This window comes from Amborella trichopoda, chromosome 12 (assembly GCF_054954075.1).
Source record: "Amborella trichopoda isolate Santa Cruz 75 chromosome 12, AtrichopodaSantaCruz75HAP2 v2.0, whole genome shotgun sequence".
Lineage (NCBI taxonomy): Eukaryota > Viridiplantae > Streptophyta > Magnoliopsida > Amborellales > Amborellaceae > Amborella > Amborella trichopoda.
Window position 1 is genome coordinate 29,530,732 of NC_142347.1, and position 24,173 is coordinate 29,554,904.

General features: G+C 36.3%; 1 protein-coding gene and 1 long non-coding RNA gene across 13 annotated transcripts in view; one reads left to right on the top strand and one right to left on the bottom strand.

Annotated features, from left to right (window-relative positions):
• The window catches only part of LOC18438550 (adenylate kinase family protein), a 61,141-nt gene extending 44,515 nt beyond the window's left edge, over positions 1 to 16,626 (bottom strand). For 2 of the 4 annotated variants that reach the window (XR_016045675.1, XM_006848733.4), the window contains exons 1-4: positions 16,338 to 16,626; positions 16,118 to 16,222; positions 989 to 1,117; positions 722 to 856 (exon numbers count right to left, since the gene is read on the bottom strand). Coding sequence is in view for 3 of the 4 variants with exons in the window: in XM_006848733.4 (XP_006848796.2) it covers positions 722 to 856; positions 989 to 1,117; positions 16,118 to 16,222; positions 16,338 to 16,535 (567 nt within the window). In the remaining variant the exon portion in view is untranslated. The remainder of the gene's footprint in view (positions 1 to 721; positions 857 to 988; positions 1,118 to 16,117; positions 16,223 to 16,337) is intronic. The other 2 variants (XM_088853477.1, XM_011626765.3) reach the window with 2 other exon arrangements.
• Positions 16,627 to 17,087: 461 nt separating this feature from the next.
• Positions 17,088 to 22,096, top strand: LOC105420997 (uncharacterized). Of its 9 annotated transcripts, none has more exons than XR_016045678.1 (8): positions 17,198 to 17,558; positions 17,874 to 17,922; positions 19,053 to 19,265; positions 20,607 to 20,730; positions 20,846 to 20,947; positions 21,148 to 21,254; positions 21,515 to 21,673; positions 21,770 to 22,096. It is a non-coding gene; the product is annotated as an uncharacterized LOC105420997 (long non-coding RNA). The 9 variants fall into 9 exon arrangements; XR_016045680.1 differs by having other exon boundaries at positions 17,877 to 17,922; XR_016045676.1 differs by lacking the exon at positions 19,053 to 19,265 and having other exon boundaries at positions 17,136 to 17,558.
• Positions 22,097 to 24,173: the final 2,077 nt, after the last annotated feature.

Below are 24,173 nucleotides of genomic sequence, written 5' to 3' on the forward strand. Positions count from 1 at the left end.
AAGCAAAATATTAAATATTGTGCTGCTAGTTTGGAGGCAATATCTTATCGAAGTTCATGAAACAAAGTAAAGATGTCGAAAATGCTCTAAATTTATCTGAAATTTATGAAATAAGCAAAGTTTCAAATATTCAGTTTACCACGCTAAATTTTTGGAGTTGATTTTTTTATATTTCTTCAGCAGGAATCATAATGACTACAACTGCAAGGCTGCAATTAGATAAAACAATATCCTTGATCTAACTAGACAGTATTATTTTGATAGTTTTATAACTAACGAAGTTGCAAGCTTATTGAAGGCAGTAAGGACCTCTCATGCCGATTCCTGGCTTAATCCACATCAATAAGAACAAACCATTCACAATTAAGGGTGTTTCTACCAAGTTTTATGGCAATGAATTGCCATAAGCAAAATATACTCTAGGTACCCAGTAAAATGCTTGCATTGGTAATAACAAGGCTCCTAGACATACATGGTTCAACTATGATGTACACAAGAAGTTTTGTTCTGGCTATATATCAACCAATGAACAAATGTACACCCATAGCCATCAAAGAACAACTAAAGGCAGCAAAGAATCAACATGGTCAAAGGGAAAACTAACACAACCGTTGCTATGTGATCTCAACAAATTTTTCCGCATAATGTGGCAGACCTTTAAAAAGTCCATTATTTACACAAGTTTGTGTATCGAATTGTCAAGAAAGGCCGAGCAACATACATCTAGCATGAGACATATATCAGGCCTAATCTTCATGTTTTCTAGGCTTTGTGCTTGAGAAAGGTTTCGGGGATAACCATCAAGAAGCCACCCATTCTCCCTCACATCTTGTTGCGACAGGCGAGACTTCAATATCTGCACAAGCCAAATGGTTATCCATGGTAAAGACAAAGGATAACTATCGAGATTTTAAAGGCAATTGTTACCTTTATCACAATTTCATCAGTAACTAAGGATGAATATCAAGACTTGAAAAGCAACTTTTACCTTTGTCACAATTTCATCAGGAACAAGAAGCCCATTTTCCATGTACTCTTTTGCCTTTCCCCCGATTTCTGATCCAGCAGATACTTCAGCTCTCAAAAGATCTCCAGTCGACACATGCACCAACCCAAACTGGAAATACAACCGATCAATAAATGAAGCCAAACAAAACATGAGTGACATGGTTCTAACGTATTTTAAATGGAAGCAGGGGGGAAAAAACATAGATTCGTGATTGGAATAGGCAAGAATTAGGTCAACTGAAGCATGCCAAGTCAAGAAGGTCAAGGTTAGGCCTGTCAATATGTAGGGCTTGGGCTGAGCCAGGGATGGGCCTAGCCTGCCCCAGGACCCTAGAGACCCAGGCCCATGCCTAGCCCAGGCAAAAGGGCAGAGTACAGGCCATATTAGTAGGGCTAGGTGGCCCGTCAGGCCCTGTTACGCGTCAACCGGGCCGGGCCTACTAGGCAAGACCCAGCCTAGCAAGCCCGGCCCAGCCTGATTAAAGACAAAAATATCAAAAATGGCAGGAGACTCCAAAATGAGGAATACTAACATGCATACAGCCACACTAAAACCCCCAACCCATTAGTTACATATGCTTATACAATAGATATAATGCTTCATACATATATTTATTACAATCGATCTCTTTTACACAGATATAATCCAATCTCTGTCTCTCACCTAACAAACAAACGAGCTCCCTCCTCTTCTCTCACTAACCCCAAAACGAAACTCACTCTCTCCACAAAGCCAATCCTAATACTCTCTCAACACAAAATTGATCCCACTACCCTCTCTCTCTTTGCACAAATCCACCTTGTTTCTCTCCTCCACCAGAAGGTTCTCTCTCTCTCTCTCAGTCTTCCTCTTTATCTACACAACCATTCCTACTACTCTCTTTCTCTCTATAGGACCTAAATTGTTTTTACATATGAAAATCCTACTAATCTCTCTCAACAAGAAACCCAAATTCTTTCTCTCCCCTGCAAGCTCTCTCTATACACACCCCATCCCACTGTCCTCTTTATCTCTACAACAATGTTTTAAAACCCAAAATCGTGTATCGGATTGGCCCAACACTTTACTGATTACGTATATAACTACTCCTACTTCTGATTGACTTCATCACCCCTCCCAACTTATTTGAAGGACTCAGATTGTGAAGAATACACTAATATATAGAGAGGTATACACATTTCAGCATACAGCTGACCCCAAATAGTTGGGCTCCGATGATGATAATGATAACACACATTTCATCATAAGTAAATATATGCATATATAAATAAAGATTCTACAAAAGTTGAGCCCTGGCTGATCTAGCCAACAGAATACATCAGGTATGGGTAAATGTTTACATGCACATATGTTAGTCTTATAAAACTCACCCAAGTCTACTACGACTCGGCCTAGACAAGGTGCCGAGGCGAATACTAGTGTACAAGGGGATATGGCAGCTTACAGTGCTAGGGTAAGTACCGTAGCAATCCGTTCACGTACTGCACTCTAAACTAAAAATAACAGAGGGACAGAAATTCGCATTTTCCATTTTCTTTAAATGTTGGAGCCCCAAAGCACCATTTTCAACTGAATTTTCAATATAAGCTATAAAATCACTAGATCTGCCTATTTGAAGCCTTAGATTCAAGAAAAAACAACCAAATTTTTTGTGTTTTTAGATCGAGGACAATTTTTCCCTGATTTTGGGAAAATCTCGATTTCTTCAAATCCCATGGTTGATCAACCATAGGCTAATTCTTCCACAACACAAACAAACATAAAATTACGATTATATAATTTTGAATTTTGGATTTTCTATTTATCCAAAATTTTTGGTGGCCTGGATCTTCTAGATCTGAAGTCAAACTCAAAATTGGTGAGGGGTTTCTTATTTGAGCTGCATAAGGAAGCTTTGGCGAGATCTGAAGCCTTGATTTGCACTGAGCACAAAGATAGGGGGATTAGCCTTGAAACTATGAGTATGCTTACATTTTTTCAATTTAAATTCATAAATGGATTTTAAACTAATTCAATTATAATTGAGTTATAATTTGTTATATAATTTTAATTTTTATAATTTTTTGATTTATTCTCCTTTCTCAGTTTTCAGTTTTTCAAGAATTTCAATTGTTTTACAAGCAAATAACAACATAAATTTTTAATGTCAGGTTTGGTCTACATTTTCTGATTTATTTTTTTTTTGGGATTTTTATATTAAATATATGTTTTCTGATTTTTCATAGCTTTTTTATTTTTTTTATTTTTGTGGCTCTGTTTTGGGCCTGGGTAGGACTCAAGCAAGTCATCCAGACTTACCCAAGTTACCCGGCAAGGGCAAGGGCAAAGTTCTGAGCCCAAGCCAAGTACTTGAACATTGTGCTCTACAGAAAACCAATCCTACTAGTGTCTCTCTACCAACATAAACCAAAAATATTACTAACCCCCACCTCAAAAAAGTAAAAACAATTCAATTTTTCTCTCTCTACACTATGGGTAGGCTGGCCAATTGCTAGCCTTATTCATGGGTTAGGCGAATGAGGCCAATCGATTGAAATTCTACAGAGAGACTAGCATGGTTGGCTTCATGTACAAAGAGAAAACAAGGTTAGGTTTATGGGTCGGGGGGGGGGGGGGGGGGGAAGAGAGAGAGAGAGAGAAAGAGAGAGAGAGAGCCTACAAGACTGGCTTTAAGTAAAGAGGGAATGAGCTAGGTTTAAGTGGGAAAAGAAAGAGAGAGAGGAGGGGGGGGGGTTAGGGAAGTTAGTGGGTTAGAGAGAGCTAGTTTTGAGGTTAGCAAAAAGAGAAAGGGGGGTTTGTGAATTAGAGAGAGAGAGAGAGTACTATGGATAGGAGATAGAGAGAGAGATAGAGAGGGTTATGGATTATAGAAAGAGAAGGTGAGAGCTAGTTTGTGGTCAGGGGGGGGGGGGGGGGGGGAGAGAATGAGCGAGAGAGAGAGATCAAGTTTTGTATGTATTATTGTTTCGATAGTTGATGTAATGTATATGTTGAATATCAGACCTATTATGTATTTAAAAATGAATCCTGGTTTTAATAGTTACAATCCATGTATGTTAGTATCACTGAAGGTCAAGTCCCATCTTACTCTCTCATATGTTCCTGAAGATTTCACAAAAAAAAAAAAAAAAGGGCAAAAAACTCAAGGGCCAAGGCTGAGCCGGTCGAGTCCTTAACCACTAACCTAGGCAAGTCCACTAAACCTAGGTTTCTAGCCTGAGCCTGGACCGTGGCCAACTTTAGTGGCCCAAACCATTGTATTAACTAAAATCTTGTATATATCCCAATGTAATCAAATCACACCTTTGTAGGCTGCCTGTGGATGCAGCCCAATTAGGGCAAACCATGTATATTAGCATGTTAGCGGTGTTTGGATTGTAGTTTGAAGTATGTTTCTGTGATTTTTGTTTCTTTTATTCTCTTCCTTTGGCTTCCTTTTATTTTCCCAAATTAATAGCATCAAATGTTATACTTGAGTGTTGGATTTTCTACGATACAATTTCCAAATGAGAGGTAAATTGATTTAAAAGTATTGGATTAATTGTAGGCTGGGGTTCAACGCAATAAGGGTTAATTGAGTGAATCTCAATTCCCAACAAGTGGCATTGAAGCTTAAAGGAATGTAGTAGTTTTGGGGAGATTTTAAGTTACAAATTTGTAGAGAAGTTTGATGGGATGAAAGATTTCAAATGTTGGAAAATAAAAGTTCATGAAATAATGGTATAACAATATCAATACAAAGTACAAGAAAAGTCTAAGAAGCCGAAGAGTTTGAAGGAGCTGGGAGGAAATGGAAAAGAAGGTGCTTGCCACCATTCACTTGTGTTGTATGAAATAATATTTAATGTTATAGGAAAAGAGGAACCCCTTGAGTTTGATCACGTTTGTAAAGCTCTCATTGCTGACCAACTTCAAAGGAGGGTAGTGATGGATAGGTGAATTCCCGGATGGATGCTCTTGGAGTAATAGGGTGGTAGGATGAACAGGGTTGTTCATTAGGAAATTCCTCAAATGGCCAGGCTCATTACCCATCAAAACTAAGGGAATTATTGTTTGTTTTGTGGCAAGCCAAGCAATATAAAGAAGAGTTATTCGAAAAGAAAAATGCAAATTCTTAAAAGTGTTCTGGATCAGGAATAGAAAGAAAAGGTCACTCGAGTTGAAGAATCAACACCCTTTTTATTGAAGATGAGGCATTGATAGTGGAATGGAATCTAAAGTTACCATAATCGTCCACCCTAAGAATCAATTATGGTTTGGAATTGTGATCCCACATTTCTGTGAAGGAATCCCCATAGATCCCAAATCCTGGGAGTTAGAAATCACGATTAGACATTCTTTGAATCTCATTTCAATGTCTTTGGAGTGGAATCTAAAGTCGTTGGATCATCCACCCTAGGTAGAGATTCAAGTTTGGAATCACTATTCCATGTTTGCATGAAGGAATCGCCATAGATCCCAATTCCTCGAAGTTAGCAATCATGATTCCACATTTTTTTAATCTCATTCTGATATCTACGGAGTCTAGATTCTACCTCATCAAATTTTACGATTCATAGGTGAACAAGATTATGATAACCAATATCAGACCTCACTTCATTTTATGGAATGCTTTGAATCTTTTAAAACATTATCTGAAAAATTTTGTTAGTCAGAATTTATTAATAATTTGTATATGCTGAGTATCTAAAGACTCTATGGGCATCAACAAACTCTAGTTTACATCATTCCTATTTCGAGACTTTGTAACAAATGTTTTATATTAAAAAAAATGCATTATTGATAATGAAGGAATTTCCTTTTCCTTTTTCAATCTAAAAACTCTAGGAAAGTCTTTAGTTAAGGTTCTCGACCTTGTTTCCAATTCTTGTGGAGAATTGTGATAAAGGGTACTTTCTATATGGACTCCAATGTTCGGGGAGGGCTGTCAAAGACATCACTTCCAATAATAGGGGAGACATGGGTAAGCGTACTCAATATATAAAATCTAATACTAAGGAATTCCTGGTTACATATAATCTAAAACAGTTAATATTTGCCTTATGGAAGCAATTTCTTGATAATTTATGGCTCCGTTCCAAGTGGTTTGGTGTGAGATTTCTACATTAGGAATCTCGATTCCAAGTTGATGGGACATCGATTCCAACAAGGTAAGAATCTCGATTCCTATTGGATCGAAGGGCAATTCCCAAATGATAGGAACCCCACTGCATGTGATATGCTTTGTACAAATGGTGATTCCAACCATGGGAATCATCTGTACACCCATGAATCTGATTCTCCAAACCAGTGTTTTAAAAATCGACGAGTCGAACCGGACTCGGGAACCGGCACAGCCCGTGCCGGTTCCAGTACAAAACCGGGAACCGCCCGGTTCTAGAGAAGAACGGCCGGTTCCCATCCGGTTCAGCCCGCTTCCCTCCCGATACGCGTGCGACACGCACGTACACGCGTGCGATACGTGTGAGGTTGCCCCAATATTTGTACACAAATGCTTTGATTCATATTACATAGGTATTTATATACTAAAATTGAATACCCATCTTTCGATGTGGGATAATTCCCAAACATCATTAAATGAAATGGGAATGTAAATATATTCTATTAATCAGCAAGTTACAACCACATGCGATGAAGTGGTGTGGTGGTTAAGACTTTTGCTTCTTCATGTGATGTCTCAAGGTCAAGTCCCCCCATGAGCGTTACAGTTTTGTGTTGTATAGTTTTTGTTGTATATATTGTATAAATATTTTTGTAAATAATATAAAAAGCATAAAAAAGTGAAAAATAAAAAAGTTAATGTTCTGTATAGCAGTTAATTTTTGTTGTATATAGTAGTATAATTATTTTTTTAAATAATATGAAAAGCATAAAAAAATAAAAAATAAAAAGTTTATTCTATTTGAAATCTCTATCTTTCTACTAACAATCTCTTTCACTAAATTTATTATAGAAACCTAAAAAAATAATTTTTTGAAAAATTGAGGTGTTATTTACAAAAGTTGTACGTATTTTATTAATTTTTATATTGATCACCAAATCTTTTATTTTATTTATTAATTTTTACATTATAAATCATGTAATGTACTATTTTTCTTACAATTGTCAATAATACATTTTAAATTAGATAATATTATAAAATATTTTTAATTTGTTATTATTTGTCTAATAAAATAATTATAAAATGTAAACTAATAATTATAATTTCATTATATAATATTATAATTAGTTAGGCTTTAATAATTTTGGATTATAGTTAGTTGGCTTGTAATAATTTAGATTTTTTTAGCGGATTAGGGTTTTTCGCCAAAACGAGATTTTAATGGCCATTCTTTCATTGATTAGTCTACTCTTTATAATAGTCCATGTATAATTATATATTTTATCTATGATTTTTCTTTTATGTGATGCAAATTTAATGGTTAACATAAGTTTATACAAGGAAAAAGCATCTCAATATTCACAAATTGATGAAAAAAATGAAAGTTAATAATGTAGTACCCTCATTTCTTATTGGATTCCTAAAAAACAATATTTATAATGAATTTTAATAATTTTTTCGGATTTTTTTGAACCTTTAATCGGATCGATTCAGCCGATTCCCGATCCGGATCGTCGATTCGTCGATCCGGATCGATTTTTTAGATGCCCGATCTGAGTCACCGATCCGCTTTTTAAACCATTGCTCCAAATAATTCGGGATCGTCGGCATTTCCACCAACTATGATGGAACCCCATGTACTAGCAAATTTTGATTCTTGATGTACACGTAGTGGTATGATGCATATGAACCATATGGGTGGACTGGCATCCATGAGAAACAACTTGATTAGCAAAACGAAAAAAAGGGGGTTGATTTGTATAACAATTTATGATGTGATGGTTCAAAACATGAAAATGTGAAGCATGTGCTAGATTGAAGGATTTCTTTTCTAAGTTTGAAGGATTACCAATTTATAGGGCAAAGTGGAATGCTCAAAGTTTCAAAGGGGGCTCTAGTAGAAATGAAGGGAGTCCAAGATGGAAACTTGTATAAATTATTGGATAATACAATTGTGAATGAAAGGTTAAATATGGTTGTGGAGAACTAAGAAGGTCGACAAAATTGGCTTGGCAATGGAGGATTTTAAAGATGTAAAATGAGGTTCGTGGGCTTTAAAGATAGGATGTGAAGCCAAATGCATCTCATTTCAAATTTTCTTCAGAGTGATATTCAAAGTCTCGTGAAGGGAACGGCTGATGTGACTAGAGTATTATATACTACTACAACATTGATTTTTATCAGTGTCTTGGTTAGTATAAAATTGGAAATTTCTCTTCTTTGTAACTCTTAGTTGGCTTGTTGGTAGCCCAAAGGGGTAAATGTGGAATAAAGCAAAATGGGTATTTTAGGATTAGAGAAGTATGTGCAAGTATTACCAAGGTTTGATGCTTATAAAAAGGCTTCAAGAGAATGACATATGTAACGAATCACGGTGTATGAAAAACAGCACCGACTGTACTTGTAAGTGGGACTGATTGCACCATAAGCAAAAGCCCCTCAACCCAACCAGGTTCTCATGGCTGAGGAGATGTTGTTCACTGTGACCATTAAGCTTAAGGGTCACTTGAAGAGGGAGATCAGAAGAGGGTAAAACTTGAGATCTCTAAAAGAGTGAGAAAAAGTGAGAGATCAAGCAGCAAGTCCTATGAGAATGAATTCTAGAAGAGGGAGGAGAGAGAAATGTATATATCAAATTTTGATTCATCCTGAGAGAGAGAGAGAGAGAGAGAGAGAGAGATCAATCCTAGGCTCTTTCAGAGAGAGGTTGAAGAGACAGATGGGTCTCTTCCAAATCGCCCTAACCTATATTCTCTTAATTTTGGCTCTAAAATTGAGGTTTATATCTCCTCAGCAACCTCGTTGTCTTGTGGGAAATACTCCATATTCTCCTTACTCTCTCTCTCTCTCTCTCTCTCTCTCTCTCTCTCTCTCTCTCTCTCTCTCTCTCTCTCTCTCTCTCTCTCTCTCACCCCTTCCCATCCCCTCCCCCGGCTCAAGTGACCTTAAGCACCCCCTGTAAACTGCTGCGAAGCTGCTCTTCTCCAACAAATTCACATCTCAGTAGTAAAATGGTCACTAAATGGACAGGAGAGAAGGTGTTTCTTCCGATAAGGATTTGGTAAACTAGGGCATGAACAAAGGAAAGGGGTGAGATGTCATGAATTTAGGGTGTTGGACGTTACGGTTTTTCAAGGAGAGAGCAAAGGCTTAGATTTAATGGAGGTTTAGGGTGTTTTTGGTTCGTAGAGAAAGGAGGGTTGATGGTGAAGAGGACTTTTAGAGAGAGGTAACCAAGCAATTCGCCTTTTACTTGCCTCGGTGCATGGCTGCGACCGAGTAACTCTGCTGAGTTCAAGTCGACTTGGCCAATTCCTAGAAAACTGAGTGAAACAATTCCTACCATGCGCTATTTTTGGGTGGTTTCATCAACATTTTCTATTGTAGGTGCAGTTGTGGTGGAGTCGATAATGGAGGGTGGTGCAATTTTGTGGTAGTTGAAAGGGGAATAACAGTGCTTCTCTGATTATAAGGTAACTCATGCATTAACCAAATTTTATATTCTTCCATGATAATGAAATTGTATTTTTTCTGTTTGCCCATAGATGTAGCCCAATTGGGGAGAACAAAGTATATTTTTGTATTGGTGGCATTTGGAAGTTTGTTTGTACTTTGTAGGCTATTGCTATGGTCTTGGTTTCTCCTATTTCACCATTATTCAAAAATATGCAGAAGCTTTGGCTGTTGATGGGCTTGATCTATCGCATACACATGAAGAAAATTGAGGCAAAAGGAGAACTTTTGTTTCAAGATAATTTTTTGCCTCGGTGAGCTGCTTACAGACTCTCTTCCTCTCTGTACAAATTTCTCTCTCTAAAACTTTACTTTTACAACTTATATCTTCAATTAGATCTCTTAGGCTCAATGACCTCTCTCCCCTTGTTTCTCTCACACAACCCTTTTCTTTTCCTCTCTCTCTCTAACTCTTTCAGACCACCATCTCACCTATTTATAAAAACTACATAAATTAAATTATTACAACTCCAACTCCATCATGTTAAACCGAATTGTTATCTAATAAACCTCATATATGGGACCCATTCAAAAAGTCAGTGAGTAGATTTCTCTCTTCAGCCGGTAGAATCACACTTATAAAAGCGACCCTCACAAAAGTTCCCATCTTCCAAATGTCCCTTTTTCAAATACCTATTGTAGTAGTCTCTTGCCTTAAGCAGTTGATGAGGAATTTTCCCTGGTCAGGTGAGGGGGACAGCAAAAACTTCCACCTCATCTCATGGGAAAAGGTCTGTATGCCCAGACACCTAGGAGAATTGGGCATTTGCAGCCTCAAAAGAAATGACTTAGCCCTCTTGGGCAAATGGTGGCACCATCTAGTAGCCTAAGAGGATCACCTTTGGCTAAAGGTCCTTTGCCATAAGTACCGACTTGAGCCCTTGAGCTGGCTACCTAGTTCCAAGGTTAGTAGCAGATCCTTTGGAGCTTGGAGATATCTACTGAGCAATTATAGCATTTTCAAAGGCAACACCCGTTTCCACCCCTGAGTATGCAATAGAGTGAAATTCTGGTCTGGCCTTTGAATATGCCATGCCCCTTAAGGGAATGGTTCCCAAATTTCTTCCTCCTTGCTCAGACCATGAGATGAAGGACTGAATTCCTTGAACTATCCTCCCTCCACCAATCCATTTTCCTCCCCACCCATGGCGAGGATAAGATCATTTGGTATTCCATTGCCTCAGGCACTTTTTCGGTATCCTATTTCTACCGCAAACTCCTCTTGCCTCCTACTTTTCCTCTTACCCACCTTCAGTAGCTGCTAAGGTTTGGTATTCCTTGGCTACCCCAAAAGTTCAAGTCTTTAATTGGATAGCTTTGTCTAAAAGAGGTCTAACAATGGACTAGCTGCAGTGAAGGGGACTGCCTATCCCCAATAGATGTGTGATGTGCACAGCAGACAAAGAACCAATGGTCACCTTTCCATTCATTGCAGCTTGGCGAGGAACCTTTGTGAGGATCTTCTCCAACTATTCAACTGGTCATGGGTGACCCCAAGGTCTGTCCTGCAACTCTTCAGCTCTCTCCACCCCCTACCTTGGCCTAAGCCTGATATCCAACTATGGAAAGCCTCTGTGGCAACTAACTTGTCGTTGATTTGATCGTGAGGAACTAAAAGTTCTTCAAAGGTGAGAAGACAACTCTTGTTGCCCTAAAAAACCAGGTTAGAATGTTGGCCATCTTTTGGGCTAAAAACCTCAAATGCTTCAAGAACTTCTCATATACGGATTTCCACCTCAACTGGCAAGCCTTGTTGTAGGTAAGGCCCTCCCATGTTCCTCAAGCCTCCCTTAGGAGACCACCCGAACCAAGGCCAATCCAAATTAAATTTCGATGGCTACTCCCTAAACAACCCGGGCCCTACAGGTGTCAGAGGAATCATCAGAGACGATGCAAGACACACCCTCTTTTTCTCCTCTAAATCCATCGGTCATGCTGACTCTCACACTGCGGAGGCTTTTGCTCTTCTCGAATGTCTCAAGAATTTCGACCCCAACTGGAGTCTGACTTTGATCTTTGAGGGGGACTCCAAAAATCTTATTTCCTGGGCCTCAGGCTCCTCAGTCCTCCCCCGGAGACTAGCACATATTTTTTACGAAATCTCTCACATTTGCACAAAGGGAACCTTTTTGGCACCTTTTTTAGCTCCTGGTTCGCCTTTCATCTTTCTTTTTGCAGATTTGTTCACTTTGCTACCCCTTGTATGTATATCATGTTTTTATCTATCCTTGTATAGTCCACCCTCTCAGTCATTTTTTGTATAGAGCTCCCAGTTTGTCGAAGCCTTGTAACTTGTAACTTTTATATCACAAATGTTAACAAGTTCAAAAGTAATAGTCATCTAATGAACCCAACTAATTCGATAAAATTGATCAAATTGAATATCAAACTCTATCTACGGACTTTATCTCAAACAGAATAGAACTTTTAACTAACGAGATAAGTTTTACATAGCGATGCTAATCTTTAACTGCTTGGCAATGTAAATTTAACACCTTCATTGCTAAGTCATTCAAGTATCTTTCATACCTAGGGCTTGCTTGAATATCGTTGTCTTCTCTTGATTCAGTACTTCGTGAAAATATAAGCCACTTATTCATTGGTTTGTATTATATTATATTATATATATATATATATATATATATATATCAATTCAACCCCCTCACTCAACACCTTCTCAAAAACAAAGTGATGGTGCACCTCGATGTGCTTCATACATGATACATGCAATGAAGATTGGATATGACACAAGCATGATTCAACTGATTGAAATTGGGACATTGTAATCCACAAACTCTTGAAACTACTTGAGTAATTAGGTCAACCATGCAGTTTCTCATGAGCCATCATGGCTGTTCTATATTCAACTCATGTGCACGACAATGCTATTGTAGGTTGTTTCTTGCTTGCCCATGATAAACGTCCGTGACCAAAATTGAAATAGTATCTAGACATCGAGTTACGAATGAGCAAGTCTCCAGCCAATAGGCATCACAGTGATTGTTGGCTTTCTAGGAATTCCATGCTAAAAACTCATACCTCCATTGATGGTTATCTACACATATCTCAGTATTCACTGCATCCATGTGCGGTTTCCTTGGATCTTGCATGAACTAACTCAGGATTCCAACTAGATATGTTAAGTATGGCCAAGTTATGGTTGAGTAAATCAGGCTATCTGCCATCGGTATGTACGGTCTGACATCTTCTATGAGATCCCATAATTCTTTGACTGCTTGTGGTTCATATCAAGTGGTGTTGTAAAGGGCCTTGAACTCATCAACAGAATTTTGCAAGTAGATGCATCCAACCTTCTTTGCATGATTAAAATGCTTTGTTCATCTCGAACAACTTCAATCCCAAGAAAATATTGAAGTTCTCCCAAATCTTTCATTTCAAATCTTTAGGAGAATCCTTGATTCTTTGAGCTTCAATGTGGTTGCAGCCTATAATGATTAGATAATCGACATAAACCGCACAAATAAATGTTCTTCTAATACAATGATTGATGAATATGTTGTAATTCACTGTAGAAAGAACAAAACCACTAAGTAAACAACTCTCTCACCCTGTCAAACCTAGCTCTAGGTACTTGTTTCAAGCCATATGATGCCTCCTTGAACTTGCACAGATATCGAGGCTTCATGGGATCATCATATCCCTTGAGCCGATGCATATACACCACTTTTTCAAATTCTCAATTTAAGAAAACACTTTCACATTCATCTAATGGATCTTCCAACCTTTCATTGTAATCAAAGTGTTGATTACATGAACACTTGTAATCTTTGCAACTAGGTTAAATGTCTCCTCATAGTCCTCCCTATGAGTGTGAGAAAATCCTTTAGCCACCAACCATGCCTTATGACACTCAATTTGACCATTGGGTTTATGGTTTAGTTTATAAATACAATTGCAATCAATAACTTTCTTAACATCTAGAAGGGGGACAAAATCGCATGATTGGTTCTTGGAAAGTGCACTCATCTCTTACTATTGTATTTTGCTTGTTCAAAACTCTTTGGCTCATGCTCATGTATGACATGCATCATGTATGCATAATGCATATTATAAACATAATATTCATTGACTTAACCAAAAAAATATAATATTCATTGAATTATTCAATTGGGCACCTCTACCTATATGGATAGTGCTTGATCTATTCTTGAGTCTAGGAACTTAAGGGAATAACATCCTTATCGAACACTCTTCTTCTTCTTCAACTTATTATATAACTTGATGCATCGTTCCTGCTCATCAAATTTCACCTCTACTTTCATAGGTGACAGTGGGTTATTGAATGCATGCGTCAATATGATTTTCTTTCTTATTAATACCCCAGGAAGATAAAATTTATACCTTTGTCATCAAGTTTGTTATGCTCCTCATTATCACACTTCACATAGATTATATACCCAAAAACAAACAAATGAGTGATACATGGTTTCTTATTATAGAAACTAATATGGCACCTAGATTCCATGTCTCGAACACATCTGATAGATCAAGTACACTGCAATTTGTATTGCCTCGGCTCAATATACCTTTTACAAGTCCAATATACTTTTAGCAAGTTGTTTCTAGTCATCATTGCATAAGCGACTTCCACAATTTGCCGATTCTTCCATTCACTAGTTTTATTTTGTTGCCACATCCCGCCACATGTTAGCATCTCTAGTGAATAGCATCTTCCATTTAATACCTGTTTGCCTATGAAGATTGCAATGCCCACTCTCTTATGCCATAAATCTGCAATATCAACGGAGGAACTCTTCTTAATAGAGGACAAATCCATGCTAATTGCAAATAAACGAGACACATTTTTTCAACACAAAACAATCCTTCCATTTTCCTTTGACAAGATTTCACAGCCTCTTTCACCAAAAATAACATGAAAGCATTGATCTACCAACTGGCCCACAAGCGTAAATTTTTTTCTAAGTTTTGGAACACATAGAACATTGAAAGGTGATTGATATTTCTATTGGGCACTTTCAATATAATATTCCATCTATCTTCGGCTTCTATAGTGGCATTGTCCCCTTTGGAGACTCTTGGTATATCAACTAAAGCTCCTTTGGTGGTGGAGAAATCATGATTTGAACATGCTGGATCTATGAATCCTTGTTCGTTGCTACCATTTGCATCATAGACAGAAAGGGTCATCTCTATTTTCTCCTCACTAGCTTCTTTTCTACCTTTTTTGTTTTCCTATAGGAACATAATTTCCTTGGCTATGCCAACAATATTTGGCATAATATCCGGCCTTCTCATAAGGTTGCATGAACTTTTCCTTGCTCTAGTTTGTGCATAGTGGTTAGTTGATCTCAAAAGTTTTTTTCTTGTGTTGTTCGCCAGTTTGTGCATAGTGGTTAATTGATCCCAAGCTACGTTACATCGTTTCTACGTTTCTCACATGAGAAAACATATCTCTATCCACATGAAATTTAAATTGCACGTAAAATATTTCCATTCTGCTTTTTCCATGCCACGAGTCTATCTTGGGACTAGGTATAAGTTCAGTCCCCATTGTCTGCATCCCATAGGCATTGCCCTGTCAAGTAGCATTTCAGTCACACTTCTACTTTTCATAGTTCTTATCTATGAGAACTTCAAGAACTATGCAAGATGATGTTCTAATCGCAGAACTTTTCACTCTGAAGAAATCAATTCTTGAAAATTTCAATAGGTTAGGAAGAAAGAATTCACCTTAAATTGATGAATTTACATTCTCAATAGCTTGGCTCTAAGACCATGTTGAAAAATATGAAGTTTTGAATGTTGTTATGCCTGATCTATCATGCGCACGCACAAAGAAATCAGGATGCAAAGAGAACATATGTTTCAAGAGAATTTTTGGCCTCAATGTGCTGCTTACTCTCTCTCTCTCTCTCTCTCTCTCTCTCTCTCTCTCTCTCTCTCTCTCTCTCTTACACACTCCTCTTCTCTCTCTCTCTCTGGCTCAGTGAGCTCTCTCTCCTCTACTCTCTTCACACCCCTCTTCTCTACCTCTATCTAATGACCTTACCTCAATCCTAGTTGTACCCACCAATGCTAATCTTTAACTTCTTTATAATGCAATCTAGTACCGTCCTCTTGATTTCATCTTATTTTTTATAAATTTATTGTACCAAATATTGTTCTTGGGTTGTTTGAGATCGATTTATTTATGATATGCAAGTCAGTTTTAAAGTTATATATGTTGTAAGGGAAGGCATATTGCAACAAGGGATGATCCAACAAGATTTGGTTTCCAACAAGAACTAAATCCGACAATTTCAAATCTCGAAATCAAAAACCACAACTGAAAAAACAGAGCAAATCGATATCTAATGGCATATAGCCTATTTTGCTTACAAGACATTCTCAAATGAAAAAAGAATAACGCTTCAAGAAAGAGGGAAATTCACAGTTGAACTAAGAAATCCGGGAAACTGAGCTGAAATACTGTAAAAAAAAAACAATATAAAAAACGAAAACGAGAACCAGACCTTCTTTACAATTAATTCGCACTGGGTCCCTTTCCCTGAAGAAGGAGCACCACTGATCATAACTTTCAGAGGCTCTTTTAGTGAACAATTCACCAACCCCTGTCTCTGCAAAATCAGAAATACAACCATCTTTCACTTCTCACCCATAGCTGCCTTACCCATAACAATTACGGGTTTAAAGAAAGTTTAAGAAGGTAACCCTGATTTTCAACTGTATCACCTGAGACTTAGGGCATATTCTCTGAGAAAACCCAGAATGAAGTTGCAAAAAGGAATGAGAGACTGGCAATTGGAGAGAAGAAGGTGAAGTTGAATTGATAGTATCAGAACAAGAAGGAAATGAGAAAGAAGACGGAGAGGATGATAGAGAAGCTAATGGCAAATCCCGGTGGAGTATAGCAGTTGCAGAAATCGCCATCTTTAAAGCCTTTTAGAGAAAGAGAGAGAAAGAAGAAGTCCAAGATAACACCATGACACTCTTATGTAAATATGGGCGGGAACGATTGCGTGTGAGTGGCGGGTGTTTCACGGGAGTCCTTTATTTCTCGTGTTAAAAACCATACACCACTTGTGTGTCCTGATGCCCTAATAGGCATTACTGAAATTTAGGGGTGGCAACGGGTCGAACCTGCCCCAAAGAAAAAACTATGGGATCTGAACCTGAACTTGAACTTCATTGGTTAGATTGGATCCGACCCAAAAATAATATATATATATATATATATATATAAATAAAAAGTAATAATCTTATAAGATTACAGAGTGGACCCGATCCAAAAATAATATGCATATAGAGTAATGATCCCATAAGACTTTTTTTTCACTTATGTATATATAACTCAAAAAGATCTTTATTAAATTTGATAAAGATCTTCTTAAAAGCTATTACATAAGTAAGGGACTTGACTTTTTTTTAAATTCGTATCAATTTTAAAAGTGATCTCCTACTCGCAAAAATAACATGGATCCTATAAAATCATTTTATATATATATATGAAAAAAATTTTGGAACGCCTCTAAGCGATAATGTACAGTGTTTTTCGCCCCCACCTTATCGGTTGTCAAACAAATTCAAATCAAGGGGTTGTGATTAGCTGAAAACGCTCCGCGGGCGAAACGCTCCAAATGGGCTAAAAAAAGCTTCAAACCTCTAAAGAAAAATGTTTACCTTTCTTTTCTATTTCCTTTGCGACCTCCCTCTCTCTGTGATTTCCTCTGCGACCTCCCTCTCTCTGTCAGGCTTCCCTCTCTCTACGAGGCTCCCCTCTTGGCTTGTCCTCTTCTCTCCCCTGTTATGTGAAGAGCTATTCTTTCTCGTTCGTCCCCTCCCCTCTCTGCGAAGCCCGATCGCTGTTATCTCCGTCATTCTCTCCTCTCTCTGAGAAGCTCTGGTTCTGCCACAGACGCCACACACTCCTCCTCTGTTTAGGGCATCAATCGGGTGAGTGATTATCTTGATTTGTTTGAACCCTAATTCATAAAATTTTTTTTGCAGTGGGTGAAATCCTCTATTACTCTTTTAAAAAACCCAATTTTTTTCCCAAAAACCTACGCAAGATAATCAATCGGGTGAGTGATTATCTTGATTTTTTTTGCTCGAACCCAAGCCACAATCTAACCCTGGGTGAAATCTCTCTATTGCACTTGTAAAAAATCCCAATTTTTTTTCCAAAAGCCTACCCAAAACCCTACGTTTTTGTCCTAACACCCTACTTCTTTTTTTCCCAAAATCCAACTTTTTAATGTTTCATTTCAGCAGTTAAACGGATCCTACCTTTTCCCTCTCCTGTGCTTACTCAACCAAGGTATGTGTGCTTTGTAAGCCATTTACCCAATTTTCTTCTGAATTAAATCACAAAAACATAGAAAACAATGGTTAAATTGGATTTTATTACTTTATTTTATCATTGATTATGAAAGAAAACTGAATTAGATAGTTATAAATTGGTTTCATTACACTATTTTTATTATTTGGATCTATAACAAAGAAGTTGCAATGAATACAGCTGAATCCCCTAATAGAAAAAATAATGCATGTCTTTCAATTAAAATTTAATAGAATTATTTGGTTAAAAAAATGTACTGAATAAATCACCATAGAAAATGCTTAAAAAGGTACATATGGGAGAGAGAAAAATTTTTAGGGCATTGTGCGTTCGTTTGAATGAGAACCATCTATTCAAGGTTTTGGATTTTGAGAATACGAACAGTAATTTGGTGAGCCTTTTGGTTTTGTACCTTATTGCATTTTTTCTCATTTTTGAGAATACGAACAATGGTTCTCTTTTTTTTTTTTTTTTGGAGTATTCGTATTTGAACTTATGTATTTTTTTTATGTATAAAATTCATAAAGGAGTTGTTAATTAGCTAAATTTTCTGAGTTGATGTTGATTACTATCATTAGCACGATTATGTTCCTGTTCCAAATAGAATTCAATGTTTTTTCTTTTAGATTATTACTGTTTTTTATTTTAGGGGGCATGGAAATGTTCATTTTCAGACTCTTTGCTAAGAGTCTTCGCAATCTTGCACTTTTGGATGTGGTAGACATGTGTATAAATAGACAGGTCTATACACATCCTCCAACCAACATGATTCTGTAATTTATTTTAGTTTTATTTTTATAGGTGATTGAGATAGCATATAGACAGAAAGACGTGCCCATAACTGACTTGTAATGTTTCTCAGACCAGAATTTTTTGGAGGTTACTTTTATTTCTAGTCGATCATGTTAATCAAATTTAATACATAGAAGTGGGTCGTAACTTGGTTCATTTCCATATAATTATCTCTTTTGAGTTTGAAGGTGTAAAGAAAGGTCTCTTTGTCAGGCTTTACCTTCTTGTCGTAGCTTTTCATTTTACAATGGTTTTTTTTATCTCATAATTCGGATGATTATGTTTATAGCGTACATTCCTTACATTTGATGTCACAGCTATTTGGTGGGAATACGCTAAAACTGTCATCTGGGGCTAATTTTCATGGTGAAATCAACATCTTGCTTGTTGGTGATCCTGATACTAGTAAATCTCAACTTTTCCAATACATACACAAATTACATCCATGAGGAATTTACAGTAGTGGGAGGGGGAGCTCAGCTGTGGTTCTGACTGCATATGTCTCCAAGGAACCAGAAACTAGAGAAACAGTATGTTTTTTAATTCATATGTGCTTGAACCTTACGGTCACTTATCTTTTTTTGATGGCAATCATATTCTAAAAGATAAATATAGGTGATACTTTTAGGATAGTTTTGCTCAAACTCGTCAGACACCATACCCCTCCACTTTATTGGAATTTCCTAACTCTTTAAGATTAATCTCCTCCTGCTTTCTATTTACCAGAAGTCATTATCCCATTTCTTCAATTTAATTTCCTATATCTCTCTGAGCTGTCAATTTTAGTTACCAATAAAAAAAGCTGCTTGATTTAGTTGCGTTTGGATGTTAATGTTATTTTAGTTTTTTTTTTTTGTTAGATCAGTGGGGAATACAGGCGCCTGCCCATTTTTAGAAATAATTAGGGTTTTTCTAATGCGTCAATGGGAATGGAAACCTAGACCGGTAGCTGAGGCCTTAAGATTTTTAGTTTTTTGTTGGTTTTGTTGGGGTTATAAATTGGCATCCTTGGTATAAATTTTAAAAGGACATGACTTTGGCTAGATTTTAGATGAGAGCACTTAGCAGTCCTCATAAAACATGATATATGAACAAAGAATTGGATTCCTAGTGGCAAACAGAAGATGCCATGATCCAGTTGAGTGTTTTAATCACATATAAAAATTGCAGAAAAGTGCAGGGCCCTTCTTAGGTTTTCATCTTATGTATTGCACCGTGTTCTCATATGGTTCTTATTTTCTCTTTACTGGTATATGAGAAAATTCTGGACTCTCTGAGTCTTTGAGCAATTGAATAATTTGCAAGTATTTGCATTTCTTTCATAATGTGCAAGTGCTGGAAAGTGGAGCTTATGTTTAAGCAATAAAGGCATTTGCTGTATTGACGAGTTGGTTAAGATATCTAATAGCGCAAGAAGCATGTTGCATGAGGTCATCCTCTGGCTTAGGTGACCAAGGTTCTCTAATTGTTGTGACTTGCAACAATTTTATTATTTCATTTTCTCTTCTAATTTTTTTCAATGATGTTCACTGTCTCTGATCCCATATTTTTGTTGTTTATGTATTTCAATGTATTTTTGTTTTGAATTCAAACACTTAAAAGAGTTCTCAAGTAAATATGAGGAGAGAAAAGGCAACTACATTGTGCAGATAAATAGGCATGACTATTCCAGTTGAGTGTTTTGATCACATATAAAAATTACAGAAAAGTGCAGGGCCCTTCTGAGGTTTTCATCTTATGTATTGCATGCCTTGTTTTCATCTGGTTTTTATTTTCTCTTTAGTACTGTTATATGAGAAAATTCTGGACTCTTTGAGTCTTTGAGCAATTGAATAATCTGCAAGCATTTGCATTTCTTTGATAATGTGCAGGTGCTGGAAAGTGGAGCTTATGGTTGAGCAATAAAGGCATTTGTCGTATTGATGAGTTTGATAAGATATCTAATAGCGCAAGAAGCATGATGCATGAGGTCAACCTCTAGCTTAGCTGACCAAGGTTCTCTAATTGTTTTGACTTGCAACAGTTTTATTATTTCATTTTCTCTTCTAATTTTTTTCAATGATGCTCGCTGTCGCTGATCCCATATTTTTGTCTTGTTTATTTATTTCAGCGTATTTTTGCTTTGAATTCAAACACTTAAAAGAGTTCTCAAGTAAATATGAGGAGAGAAAAGGCAACTAAATTGTGCAGATAAATGGGCATGACTAATCCAGTTGAGTGTTTTGATCACAAATAAAAATTGCATAAAAGTGATGGGCCCTTCTGAGGTTTTCATCTTATGTATTGCATGCCTTGTTCTCATCTGGCTCTTATTTTCTCTTTAGTACTGGTATATGAGAAAATTCTGGAGTCTCTGACTCTTTGAGCAATTGAATAATCTGCAAGCATTTGCATTTCGTTGATAATGTGCAGGTGCTGGAAAGTGGAGCTTATGTTTGAGCAATAAAGTCATTTGTTGTATTGATGAGATTGATGAGATTGATAAGATATCTAATAGCGCAAGAAGCTTGTTGCATGAGGTCAACCTCTAGCTTAGCTGACCATGGTTCTCTAATTGTTGTGACTTGCAACAGTCTTATTATTTCATTTTCTCTTCTTATTTTTTTCAATAATGCTCGGTGTTGCTGATCCCATATTTTTGTCATGTTTATTTATTTCAACCTTTTTTTCTTGTTGAATTCAAACACTTCAAGAGTTCTCAAGTAAATATAAGGAGAGAAAAGGCAACTAAATTGTGCAGATAAATAGGCATGACTGATATTAGTCTACAAATATCCAGACCCAATTGCAAGATGGTCTAGACTTGCCGACTTTGATAGCTTATGTTAGCTATTCTAGAAGGCACATACATCCCCAGATTACTGATGAAGCTATTGATGATTTGATAATGGGATATGTTGAGATGAGAAGGGGTAACTTCTCAGGAAGCAGTAAATAGGTATTGTTTTCTCTTTCTAATATTCCATGCTTATTTGTTTATCTATTAATACATAGTTGGGTTTGGATAGTCTGAGATAAGGATTCTTGTTAACAGGTGATAACTGTTACTCCTAGGCAAATAGGGAGTATGATTCGTTTTAGTGAAGCCCCGGGTCGGATGTGTATCTCTGAGCAGGTAGGCATAGACATACCTTTGCTGCATCATTCAAATGGAAGAGTGAAACTTGAAGAAGCTAAAAAAAATAAATTACTTGGTGGTTGAGTCAGCTCAATTGGGTTACTTTTTTTGAATCTTTATTTGTATCAAGTTTTTTCTATTTCATGAGGTGTTTAATCTTCTTGTATCTTTCCAATAGTTTGTAAATGATTGTAATTGGTAGTTGTTTAATTTATGGTAAATAAAATTATCTGGTTTCTGGTATTATTAAGTTTCTCTTTTTTTTTGACACATGCATAAACAATGAGAGATAGAGAGAAAGAGAGATATGTTTATCAGCTACAATAAAACAACATAAGCTCATTTATTTGATTGAGACGAAAGAGAAAGAGAGATAAGTGGGAATTATCTGGATATAAATGCATTTCACTATCCATGTAAACCCACATTGCAGACATAAATATCATACATGAAAAAATAAAATATTTACAAAAAAGTGCTTTATTATCCAAGTAAATCCACATTTTATTATAAATGAATTCTACTATCCATAAAACGGCTTTTTACATAATAAAAAAAATAGGTCCTTTACATGACCCGAAAATAGGTCTTTTACATGCCCCCCACAATTAAGTGCTCTACATGTCTTTATAAATAGGTCCTTTACATGCTCCATAAATAGGTCATTTACATGGCCCCAAATTATGACTATTCAATATTCACATAACCTCGAAAGTCAATTACAAAAAGGGGTATTTACATATATCCAAAATTTCAAAAATTAGTCAATACAAAGAATCTTTTATGCATATGTGCAAATGAAGCTTTGCAAGTTGCCATATCTTCCATGCAAATGCAGTTTCGCAATTTGTCAACTTGATTCGAGGTCCTCAGTGGCTCTGTAAGAGAACGATATAATGTCAGTCGGTCAGTCCAAATATATAAAGCAGAAAATAAATGAAAACTAAAAACTAAATAAAGACAGTTATACTTATTACGTCCAAAACATTAAAAAAACAAGTACTTACATCCCACGCATCCCCATTGGACAATTCACGTCTGTCATGCCCATTCTTATTGCAAACTTTACACTCCTTAATTTCTTGAATGAATTTATTGCAAACTATATAGCATAAAAAAATAACAATATTAACCCCACAGAAAAGAACCTGGTGTATAAACCAGGGGTATTTTCTGCTCTCCAAAACATTTTGAATTTCTTGAATGAAAAATAACCCAATCATGAGAGGGACAAAATAACAAGACAAATAAAATCATACATTCTTCACCTTTGGAATTCTAACTTCTTAGAAAACAAAAAAGAAAAAACTCATATTCAATCAACAGAGGTTCCACTGTGTTGGAAAAATCTTCAAAGTAAACGATGTTGTAGCATATTTCAGCCACTAAGTAAACACATATTAAAGGCTTCCTGTGCAGGAATATGGTCCTTCACGAAAATACATCCTTGATTGATATCCCCAAAAATTAAGTCCAAGACTATGTGTGAACAAAACTTCCTATTTGATGTACATCAAGCCAAACTGCACAATGATTTGAAAATGGAAAGGACAGTTAAAAGGAGTTTAACTCAATAGAATGATGACTAGCAAAAATGGACTATAAACCTCTCAATCACAACACAACAAACCCAATGAAATGCTTTAAGAACTTCATATATGTCATCAAAAAATACGATAAGAAAAAGAAGTCCAAAAGAATACACAAAAGGAGCATATTTGAAATGCTTTAAGAACTTCATATATGTCATCAAAAAATAAGATAAGAAAAAGAAGTCCAAAAGAATACACAAAAGGAGCATATTTGAAATGCTTTAAGAACTTCATATATGTCATCAAAAAATAAGATAAGAAAAAGAAGTCCAAAAGAATACACAAAAGGAGCATGTTATATGTAATGTTGAAGAACACAATGAGTGTCTGCCTAGAAGAATCCATTTTGTAATGAACTGAACCAACTCAAAAATATGCTCACCTGCACACAATTCAATAATATTAAGCAACTTATCCAATTAGGTTCTTCCTTCAAAACATAGAAAAGCAATTAACCAAATAGGTGCCTTACACAACTTGCCAGTACATTTACAATAATTAGTATTCAAGGAATAAAAAATGGATTAAATCGATGAAAAAATGACCACTAAAATATTTAATTATTGTATTATCTTTTATTTTTTTGATGACATTATTTTCTTCCTTTTATTTTTTTAGAAGATAAATTGTTTTTTGAAAAGAAATGCTTGTTGTATTATCTTTTATTTCAATTTTTCCTTTTTATTTTTGTGATGATATTATTATTTTCTTTTTCTTTTTTTTGGAAG